At 37.6% G+C, this 12,119-nt stretch overlaps 1 protein-coding gene across 44 annotated transcripts in view; it reads left to right on the forward strand.

Moving 5' to 3' along the window:
* Nucleotides 1-12,119, forward strand: part of MAP2 (microtubule associated protein 2) — a 298,686-nt gene that overhangs the window by 219,318 nt on the left and 67,249 nt on the right. For all 44 annotated transcript variants that reach the window (XM_010802225.4, XM_024998329.2, XM_024998302.2 and 41 more), the window contains one exon: nt 3,217-3,501. In XM_010802225.4, coding sequence (XP_010800527.1) covers nt 3,240-3,501 — 262 coding nt within the window. In that variant the 5' untranslated portion in view covers nt 3,217-3,239. The remainder of the gene's footprint in view (nt 1-3,216; nt 3,502-12,119) is intronic.

Consider the following 12,119-nt stretch of genomic DNA (forward strand, 5'->3'; position numbering starts at 1 on the left):
AGCCAGCCTTGCCTTTCTTCCAACGTTAGTTTTCGACTAACTATAAAGAAAGAATTAAAAACTTGAAAGTATTAAAGACTAAGGAATTCACTTTTGCATACCTGTTCTCTTGAAAACAAATTATCATAATGTTTTAAATGGATGATTATCAAGTAACACACTGCTCATTTCAGTGTTGGATTTTTAGGTTCAAGATGAAGATTTTTAGCCACTGAGAAATCTTTTCCACCTCTCTCTGGGGGAAAACTTGTGACATTTTGCTGGGAGTTGTGGGTGCTCATATTATTTTATGTCCTTTGAATGTCTGTGGCAAGAACTCCCAGAGGTAAACATGGACTGAAATGCAAATCTAAGTATTTTCCAAATCCTTTTAGAGATGTTAATAAATGTAGCATCAAATGAAGGTTCTGTAGCCAATTACTTGGGATGCTTCGCACACCAGTGCCCTACACTGAGATTGCCGTGTGCAGTAAAAGAGCAAAAGCTGTCAGGAAACTTGTATTATACATGCCCATGTAACTCAGCATTGCCCAAGCTTATTTGAACACTTTACTGCTAGTGGTCTTTCTCCCAAAAATGTAATCGAAGACTAACCATGAAAAAATGTCAGACAGATTTCAACAGAGAGACATCTGTAATATACCTGGCCAGTATTTTTTAAGGTCATCCACAACAAAGAAAGTCTGAGAACCTCTCACAGCCTGAAGGAACCTGAAGAGACATGGAACTAAATGTAATGTAGAATCTTAGATGAGATTCTAGAACCAAAGAAAAGATTAGGTAAAAACTAAGGGAATCTAAACTATGAACTTTAGTTAATAATAATGCATCAGTACTGTTTCATTAATTATAGCAAATGAATCACACTAATATGTTAATGACAGGAGAATTTGAGTGCAGAAGATACATAGGAACTCTATATTATCTGTTCAAATGTTTCTGTAAATATGAAATTGCCCTAAAAATAGGAAACCTGTTAATCTTTTTAAAAGCAATATTAACAAGTCATGTACTTCTTTGTGGGAAAGTTTTTCTATTTATAAGTGTTCACTCTGCACAAAAACAATAGTTTGGCCCATTTAAGAATGTGGGGATCTTATTTAAGCTGTTCTGGTACAGAAAAAGTAGAGAAATCAAGGCATGTAAAGGTAAGGATGCTAAGCCAACAGTCTCACTAGCAATAAAATATTGTGATCAAGGTCACAGTTTGAATGTAGATCATTTTTTCAGCCCATTAGACATACGGAGATGCCGGAACAACTCAGAAGAAACACAGTCCTCAGACTCCCAATTTAGGTCCTTTCTTATTTGACTAGAATACAGCGGCGGAGTGGGATCTAGAACATTGCAGAACCATCTTTATAAAGGATTCTGTTTTCAGATGTACACATGGAGTGGTTAGTTCTTAGGACACACTCCTCCCATTAGGCTCTCCTGTCCCAAACATTGGCTATGCCTGTCTTGGAACGTTCAACCATTTCTCTGTGATACATGGGCAGAAATTTGTAAGTCACTCTTATTATTGGACTTACCAGGTTTTCAGGCTCCTCTTCGTATGCCAACAATTCCAGAAAAACTACTGAAAGTATTTCATATGTAATGAGTGGTGGTATGATGACTGTTAGTATTATTATAATAACAATGGCAAAGGTAGAAACTACTATTTATTGAGCTTGTTGCGGGCTGTGCTGAGTCCTTACTTTGTTTAAATTTGCAACAAAGCAATAAACTAGGCATCGTTGTTCTCATTTTACAGATAAAGATACTCTTGCATGCACGCAGTTCTTTATACATTGTCAGTGATGTGGGGATGCACTTTGATTTATTCAGAAGCCCTTCAATCAATGTTTTAAAAGCTAAATTGCTTAAATCCTGTTTAAATACTCATAGGGAAGATAAGTATAACCCTTATGGGAAGCAATTGTGGGGGTGTGGGGAGGGGCTTTGGCGTTGTCAAATTAGTTCAAATGAGTTAACTCGTGTAGTTCTTGGTATGAACAGAAAATGAGAATAGGGACCTTAGAGTAGCATTGAAATTCAGTAAAATAATAATAATAAGATTCTTGCTAGAAATCTGATAGAAAGCTTACTTTCGTGACAGCTTTATTTATTTGTGATGTCTCTAAACAGAACGTGGTAGCTAGAACTGGATTTGTTTTCATAGACTTTTTGTTTGTTTATTTGGAGGGTTTGGGTTGAGTTACTATTTTGGGGAAAAAAAAAAAAAGGAAAATGTTCTTAGCTTCCATCAGAGATTCTGATTGTCTATGTCATCATCAGGGTGGGGACAATAGACCATCAGTGAAGCCACATTGCTGGCAACAGCATTTCAGAACAGTGATGTATCACTTCTTGTCAACTAGATCTGTAAATTTAGTGGCTTCAGTATATAAGTGAAGGCTGTGCTGTACCTACTGTTTCCTTATTAACACATGCAGAATACCTACTCCATGACTTATTCAAACTTTACTATAATTTATGGCCACCTAATGAATATTAATGACTTAACTGAATTGACTTAATTGTGACATAATACTGTAAGTTGTGACATAGGCCTAATATTATATTTATTCTCTATGTAAGATTTATACCAAGAGAAAATGCCATTCCCCTTTTAATCTATAGATAGAGCTTAGAAAAGTTTGCTGAAAAATTAAGTCAAAACTCTCTTTCTCTTAATATTCAGTATCCAGAAAGATATATCTTCCTCTGGTTTGAATTAAACATCTTTTAAATTGAAAGGACTAATATACTGACCATTGTCTTTTCTAGATTTCACAGAGAGTTGTGGTTTTAAAGAGTATTTGGAATAATCTTCCATAATCCAGCATGTCCCCTGAGCCATTCTTTTCCCTACTGTTTTCTATCCAGTTTTCTCATATTACAGATTTTCCCCATTTTCCTTGTTGAGTCAGTGTCATATGTCAATGAAAGTTAGCTCAGATATGTCCTTAAATGCCAAACACTAGTTTTAAAAAATAGAGTATATGAAACTAATGGTGATCTTATATGAAAAAAAAAATAGATATTCCAGAAAAGATCTGTTAAAAACTAAGGTGTTAACAGTAGCTACCTCTTGATATTAAAAGTGGGTTATTGAATGTGTTTTATTGACCATCAGTTGCTGGTGAGTTTGCTGTCAATTTTCCCTATTTTAGTACTTCAGATAATCTTTCTCCAAGGTCATGGCTGCCATTTTTCTTCTTCCAATCACAGGAAACATCCCAGGACATTGAAGAATGGCAGATGATCGGAAAGATGAAGCAAAGGCGCCTCACTGGACCTCAGCTCAACTTACAGAGGCATCCGCCCAACCACACCCACCGGAGATCAAGGATCAAGGTGGGGCAGGGGAAGGACTTGTCAGAAGCGCCAATGGATTCCCCTACAGAGAGGATGAAGAGGGCGCCTTTGGAGAACATGGGTCCCAGGGCACCTACTCAAATACCAAAGAGAACGGAATCAACGGAGAACTGACCTCAACTGACAGAGAAACAGCAGGTAACTAAGGGCTCTTCTGTCACCAGTGCTTGCTTTGTGCTTTGAAGTCTGTTTACGCTTCAAGTGAATTAGTTTACAGCACTGATCTTTCTCTAGTGCTAGGACTGAGATGCTAGTCAGTCAAGGGAAATAGACACCGAAAGGAGAGAAAAATCATAGGAACTAGCCTAACATTCCCCCAGATCAGTTATATTCTCAATCTTATCTCCTTTTTAATTTTTAATTTATTTTTGGCTGTGCCCAGCAGCTTGCAGGATCTTAGTTCTCCTACTGGGGATCAAACCCATGGCCCTCACAGTGAAAGCTCAGAGTCCTAACCTCTGGACCACCATAGAGTTTCCATTTACCACCTTAATTTTAGTAGACAAACGGCTTGGTGTGTGTGTGTGTTGCTGATAACTGTCAGCATTTTAAATCACTGAAAAAAAAAAAAACTTCACTAACTGGGATTCTCTTGAATGATATTGGACTTAAATCTGATTAATTGATAAGAAGCACATTTACTTTTTAGGGCAGGAAGAAATGTAGTCTGTCTCCCAGCCTTAAAAAGGAAAAAAGAAAGGAAACCAGCACATGCATACACGGGAACTATTTAATACTTCTTTGGATAGCTTTTTAGAACTAATATACAGATGCTTAAAGGATAACAGAATATAATTTAATCTTAAAGTATGATTTCTACCACAGGTTTGTTGATGATATTGTCATTAATGGCTTAGAGAACCATTCAGTTCAGTTCAGTCTCTCAGTCACGCCCGACACTTTGCTATCCCACAGACTGCAGCACATTAGTCTGCTCTATAGTTCTTTCTCTGTAATTCAGAATTTAATGTATTTGAAGGCAGTAATTTGCTGTCCAAATGCTACTCCATGCTACTCCAAAAACAGTAAGTAAACTGCTAGTAAGAACGGCTCTGTCTGCTTCAAGATCATCCCTTACTTATTCAAGGGTCAGTTTTCTACAGTCAATTGGTTAGCCACACATCCACTGTACACTCAGTTCAAAAAATATATTTAAATTTTAATGGGAAAGTATGAAAGGCATTTCAAATAACTGAAATTACATACATACATACATACATACAGTGTGATTCTTTTCATTTAACAAACTACTGTTGAACATTTTCTACATATAAGCTGTGCCAGGACGAGTGCAAAGAATGGGCTCTGTACTTCCCAGAGCAGTTGATCTAGTAGCACACATGAGACCTGTGTGTACAGTTAATTCCAATACAGAACACAGAACATTAAGTGCCACATGAACAGTATAGAAAGGCAAAGTTGAAGAGGGGTCGTTTCCAAACCAAGTTCCCAAATCATGTACAGAAGCATCTTGAGGTTCCACAGCAGATGCACAAAAGTGTGGCAGAGTGTTTTTAAATACCCAGATGAAATTCTGTGATATTCAATAGCTGTCAAATACTGCATGAACTATTAATTTAAGATAGTTTGGTTTCAAGATTAGGTCGTACCACATTCTTCTTCATGATGTCCTGTCTTTTTGAAGCTGGGATTTTGGGGTCTTTTCGAAGTTGCTGTGATAAAAAAGCAAATACCCTGTAGAAATGTATGTGGAACAGAAAAAAGAGAGTGGCAGTGTCCAAGCTAACTCAAGGATTTGAAAAGCTGTGCAGTGCCCTATAGACACCCATGTCCCATTAGTAAGAAGTTGTGGATAAGAATGAAATAAAAATACTGTTTTTACTTTTCATGGTTATAGGGAAGATGAGGTAGAGTATATAAAGTAAATGATTCAAGAAATACTGTCTATTAAGTACCATTGTTATTGGGATTATCAGAGGTGGTAGTGGTATTCATATAGACAACAGGACACCCTCGATCAGGAACTATTTTTCTACAGTCAAGTGTAATACAATTTGAAGAGGGTGTGACTTGGGTATCAGGAGCACTAACTGGGAAAATTTTGAAGCGATTGAGGCATGAGGAGTTGAGAACATGTTAGAAAAAAATGATTGTGGGAATAAAGGAGATAATGTGAGAAATCAAGATTTTTCTCATCATTGTCCCCTACAGCACTTGACATTATACCTCAAGGACTCAACAAATGTGTGTTGAGTGAGTAGTTGAGTGAATGATACAAAAAGAAGAAAGTTCTTTTCAAATTTATGGGGGAAGCTATTGAAAAGCCTTAACTTTGCCTCTTGAACTCTCACCAGTTGACTCCCACTGACTATTATGGAGGCTTATTATATACCCAAGAAAAAAATCACTTGTAGTATGCTTGGTCAAGCAGGAGAGAACCAAAATCACTCACTATTTCATTTTTTTCAGTAGTCTTAATTAAGTATTTGAGAGCATCAGAAAAAAATCTATTTGTCAGGTCAGTGTGGCCTTGCCAGCTTCTTTGAGAAAATAACATAAATTAAAAAGAAACTAACAGATGGTTCTTTAAATTGTGGGTTCAAGACCATCCAGAGTTAATTTTGAATTCAGCTTAGCATATATCAAATGAATATTACATTACCTTTGGGAGACTGATTATGTAAATTTTATATGTATATTCATAGCGACAAAGGTTGTAAACAGTGATGTTTTCAATCCAAACGATGATGTAATTTTAAACCAGCCTCCCTCCAGAAAGAAGAGACTGAGTATTGAATCCATCAATCATCCATGTATGAAAAGCAGCAGGAGAGGAAAAATGTAAATTGTTATCTTCTCACGACTGAGCGACTTCACTTTCACTTTTCACTTTCATGCATTGGAGAAGGAAATGGCAACCCACTCCAGTGTTCTTGCCTGGAGAATCCCAGGGATGGGGGAGCCTGGTGGGTTGCCGTCTCTGGGGTCGCACAGAGTCGGACACGACTGAAGCGACTTAGCAGCAGCAGCATACCTATAGAGGATTTTTCAGTGATAAGTTAATGTGCAATTAAATTTCTCTCCAAACTTTAGCTTAATAAAATAATAAATAAATTGTATTATTGATGGCTTATATATAATTATTCCACAAATTGCAAACAAAAATCATCCCCAGTAAAAAAGGAATATTCTTAAATCTTAGATATGATCTTTAAAAATGCTATCCTTTGATAATGGAGACCATTGATTGAGCAGGCATTATATTTTGAGGTGATTATTTGATATCTCATCATTTCATGTAATCTATCAGTATATTGCAATTTCTCCTATATGGATGTTTTTCAGGATTTTGTGAACATGAAACATTTCCCATGACATCCTCAGCTATCTGTTACAATGTCCAGACCATGGCTGATCGAAGCCAAAGATCTTTCTTCTACTTTCCTTTTCTTCTACTTTCATTCTTAGAAATAAATCTTTTACCCAACATTGTTTATTCATCTCTATAAACAAGATCACATAATAAATGAATTGCAATCATCAACTCTCCCTCCTCTTTCCTTCATCAGAGGACACTTACTTTAACCAAAGGTCTGCCTCATTCTCTCTCATCCACCACTTTCAGTGTTCACCTTCATGTCTGGACCATAATAACTTCTTAATTTTTGAAGGTGCAAGGCCATGTCAGCTTACCTTTGATCTTATGCACTAAGATGGTGGGGGAGGAAGCAGCGAGGAGGGGTTGTACAGAAAATACTGGAAGGAAATAACACTTTATATTTAATTTACAACTTAGATTTTTGTCTCTTTCCTTACAATTTAAAGCTAATCCATAGAAAGGTAGGTAGAATTATATACTCACCTAGTATCACATAACTTTATACTTTAAGAATTCTTCTTACATTTACTTATTAAAGCGTCCTTTTTAGAAGCCATGCCACTGGAGCCTAAAACAACAGAAGAGAAACCATAGAAAATCCATGAAAAATTGGGCCACTTAGGAAAGTTATTGTTATTGATAAATGAATACAACATAATACTGAAACAAGTCATTTTTAAATCATTTTCCACCATGGTTAATAAGAATAAAGGCTTGTAATAAACCCTTCTTCTCTTTTCCACCTTATCCTTATTGAGGAAAGCAAACAGAATGCATTTCAGTCCCCATAGAGTTTCAACTCTGAGTGATAATTAGGAGCCTCATATTTAGGCTTCTTATTTGTAGGTGGCGCTCAAATGCATGTTACAATTTATATCAAGATAACATCTGGGCTTCCCAGGTGGCACAGTGGTGAAGGAATACACCTGCCAATGCAGGAGATGCAAGAGACACAGGTTCAATCCCTGGGTCAGGAAGATCCCCTAGTGTAGGAAATGGCAACCCACTCCAGTATTCTTGCCTGGGAAATTCTATGAATAGAGGACCCTGGTGGGCTACAGTCCATGGAGTTGCAAGGAGTCAGAAAGAACTGAGTGACTGAATACGCAATACACAAGACAACATCAAGATAACTAGATGTTATCTTGTAAGATGACCTCTCATATTTCTCCTATTTATGGGTTTAGTGACCCATCCAGGATACTTGGCTAAAGCCAGCACACAGGTCTTCTGCTTTATGGGGCCGTGCTCCTTCCACTGCCCCATGCAGCTAGATGCCCAGCAGCAACAATAACCAGTCATAGCCAAAGACAGTTCTTCCATTGCAGAACGGTCATATCCATGTGCCTTTCAGCATGACGGCAAATTTATTCCCAGTTTTCAGCTTGAATGGAGAAAGAAAGGAGGCAATTCTGAGATGTTTACAGATGCCAAAACTTTGAAGTATTTAAAATGACACTTTTTAAGTGATTTTGACTATTCTGAGGTACAATGCTTTGAACACTGGTTAAAAAAAAAAAAAAAAAAACAGCAGTCACAGTGTAAAGTGCCTTTGTGATTATCACAAGTCACCACCAGGTCTCTTTTTGAGTAAATTTGAAGATTAAAGGTCAGTCCTTCAGTAAACTACCCCTTGATTTCCCAAGGGTTGCAGTGTTTCTCCAGCATTTCTGGGGCATTTCTCCAGATCTGCTCCCACCAAAGCACTGAGATCTGTAAGGCCCTTCAGGGTTATCATAGTCACTTTTTCCAGAGCTTTCCAATGGAGATGCACCTTCTAAAGCTCAGCGCGCCCTTTCACATCCTCCTGATTCAAGCAGACCAGTCATGAACATACTTAGATATCTAAGTTTTTTGTTGCTGAAATTATACATTTCAGATTGAAATGCATAGTGGAGAAAAAGGTTATCATCAGTCACAAGCAAAAATCTGAATATACCTCTACACTTCTCTCTCTCCCTTTCTAATCTTAGAAAATTTGAATCTGCATTTTCTCACCCCATAGTCCCCTCCCTCCATTCCCACATTTTAGATTTAATGGTAGGAATCACCATCCCATTTAAACTATGGTATATTATACATAATATATATTAATGCACACAGAGCAAAATAGTGCAGAACCATTTCTCATGTGAAGTGACTGAAGCCGGCCCCACCACCCCCCAAGGCAAATAAATAGGCTGGCCTAACAATACAAAAGGTTGCAGATTTTCCTTTCCTTGTTGCCATGCCAACCACTCATTGCTCTGGCTGCCATTTCCCCAAGCTCCGCAGAGGAGTGTGCAGAGCAGTTATTTAGCATTCAGGGTGGATCTGCAGAAAAGCACACGGCCTCACCGCAAAGTGTCTGCACCTGGCGGCGCCGATGGACAAGGACAGAAAATGGGGATCTTTGCAATGTTTTCCTTCGAAAGGTTGGGCATCTGGGTCTAGAAAAAGTGAGAAAGACAAGAATTGCTAGAAAAGGCATGAGGTTTGTATTTGTCACGTTTGCTTTGTCCTGTGTGCTCTCTGTACCCTTTGAAGCAGGTTTGGAGTATTAGCTTCAATCATATGTGACTTGCCTTGTTGGTAAATAGAAGGGGATCTGAACCTAATTGGGGGCTGTCTTACCTGGACTTTATAATGAAGAACAGCCTCTCAACCTTGGTAAGGTTGCTTGCTTATAGCAGATATTGCTAAATACAGCTTAAAATGTTTTACAAATTAGAAGAAAAGATAGGTACCAGATACAGTTGTTTATTTAAATGTGCAATTGTAGGTAGTTCTTTCTATAAAAAAATTACCTTGTATCTTTCTTTGCTCTTCAGCCAGAATCTTAGAGTGGAATGTGATTGTTTGAAGCCAGTAATTATGAATCCAAATTTAAGGAAAACTTGGTTTCTCTTGACTCCTTTTAATTAAACCCAGTGACTCAACAAATAAAACCCATGATTTTATTCCTTGGAATTTTAATTGCCTACAAACACTTCAAGTTGTGAAGAGTAAGGCTTGATCTAACATAATATAATATTTTAAAATTAAGATTAATTTGCATATGCATTTACTCCCATGTATGTTCCTCCAGAAAATTCCTCCCATGCACTTGTGGAAATCATTCTCGTTTCTTTATTGTCTTATTTTGGGTTAAAATCAGAACTACATCATAGACACTAATATATATATATATATATATATATATATATATATACACACACACACACACACACACACACACACACACACACACACACATGTATATATATATAATTCTTCTTTTTGGTCCACTGACACTTTGAAAAATTGTTTTGAATTTGAATCTTAATGCAACAGATTTGAGCTAAGGAGAGTTCAGAACTACTTGTAAAAATTACTCTCTCTTGTTTCTAGCGGTAAATATAATTTAATAGCATTGTATTTTTCACTTGAGCCTTTCTCATAATCCTATATTTTTTTCAAGACCTTATCAAATTTTTTCCTAATATGCTACCACATTGTATTATCATATTTTTCTTTCAGTGTATCCCAATTATTTGAGGTTTTTTAAAATCTCCATTTAGAGAAGATTTCTAAACAGTTCATAAAATCTTTTTTGTTTGTAGTGAATAGATGACAATAATCAGTCATGGAAGCCAGTCTTCCTGATTTTTTTTTTTTGGACCCTCTAAGTCTATGTTTCGGTGAGGATTATGCATGACCTTTATATGTCCCTTGCTCAATTGCTAAGAATTCTCTCCTCCCAGAAAATAAAAGAGAAAAACCTTAATAGTAATTTGGAACAAATAAATTAACTAATATCTGGAGAATATTCTTCATCAGTCACTAAGGTGTGTTTTTGAAAAGTATGAGATATATATATATATAAATTTGATTATATTGCTTGCATATACCTGAGAAAACTGTCTGTCAGTGTTTACCAATATCCCCTTGAGGGTTGGCTCCAAGTTTGGTTTTATCGCTACTGGGAGGTTAGTAGGTCAGGGAAGACCTAGCAGTCATCAACACCTCCCTCTTTTCTCCCCAAGCTACTTGAGATGAACCGACTTTCTGCTTCAGTGTATCAAGCCCTCTCATTCCCTCACACTTCACTGCACCTTAGCACATTACATAAAGCACTGCTTTGATTGTCAGGGGAGTCTGGAAATTCATACCAGGAGTAGATGAACAGAACGACGGGTGCTGCGTTGCAGACCTGGTAGTTTAAGCATGATCTGACTTGACATCATGACTCCTGGGAGGGTGCGGGGAAAGGACACCAAACCGCCCAGTGCCCTCCCTCTGTGTGACTCGCCTTATAGAATGAGTCATGGTTCAGCAACACTCAGAGAAAATAGAGTTCTAAACCCAGCGACGCTGATGAGCAGAGAAAGAGGGAAGCATGTGTTCTAGGCTCTCATGGCAGCTTTTAACAAGTATGCAAATACCAGGTAATGCTAGTGTGCAAATGTTAGAAAGGAGAGTTAAATGTCCACTTTTACAATTGATTTCATCAATGCTCAAACTTCAGAAAACATGAGGCAAAATGGGTACTAAGGGAGCAATCAACACATGATTCAGAGAAAAATCATGTGTAATAGAGATGATTCAGCCTCAGCACCCTGAAAATTAGATTCAATATTTTCAGTCCAGGTTTTGTGTTTGGAAACACAGGTCAAGGTAAGGCTGGGAGCTGAGCACCTCTGATTCTTGCATAAGTAACTCCAGCATGAGTAGTCAGTTCTCTATTTGAACTAACAATGTTCTCTTTTGCAAAGCTAGTTAATTTGCCCAAGCAATCTGTTCTGGTTTCATTCAAATGCCGCATCATGAAACAAATGACAGAGGACTCATTTGAAAGGGTACATGCAACAGAAGAGATTATCAGAAATCCATGATCAAAGGTCCAGAACTGATTCATTTTATTCTCTCAAATGAATCTCTTCCTCTTTCAAATACCCCTGTGTACCATGTTTATGTCTTGCTAATAGCCCTGGGTATTTATTGGAAGGACTGATGCTGAGGCTGAAACTCCAGTACTTTGGCCACCTCTTGACTCATTGGAAAAGACTCTGATGCTGGGAGGGATTGGGGGCAGGAGGAGGAGGGGACGACAGAGGATGAGATGGCTGATGGCATCACCGACTTGATGGACATGAGTTTGGGTGAACTCCAGGAGTTGGTGATGGACAGAGAGGCCTGGCGTGCTGTGATTCGTGGGGTTGCAAAGAGTTGGACACAACTGAGCGACTGAACTGAACTGAATAGCATTGATCATAAGTGTTTTGAGGTAGAAGCTGTGCTTCATTCATCTCCATGTCCCTTCTGGTATATAATGCAATGCTTATACTCCATAGTAGGTGCTAATAAATATTTTTGAAAGTGAGATAAAGAAGAGAGAACCTGAAACTATCACAACATTGTGAATCAGCTATACCCCAATACAAAATAAAAAGTTCAT

Source organism: Bos taurus, chromosome 2 (genome assembly GCF_002263795.3).
Source record: "Bos taurus isolate L1 Dominette 01449 registration number 42190680 breed Hereford chromosome 2, ARS-UCD2.0, whole genome shotgun sequence".
NCBI lineage: Eukaryota > Metazoa > Chordata > Mammalia > Artiodactyla > Bovidae > Bos > Bos taurus.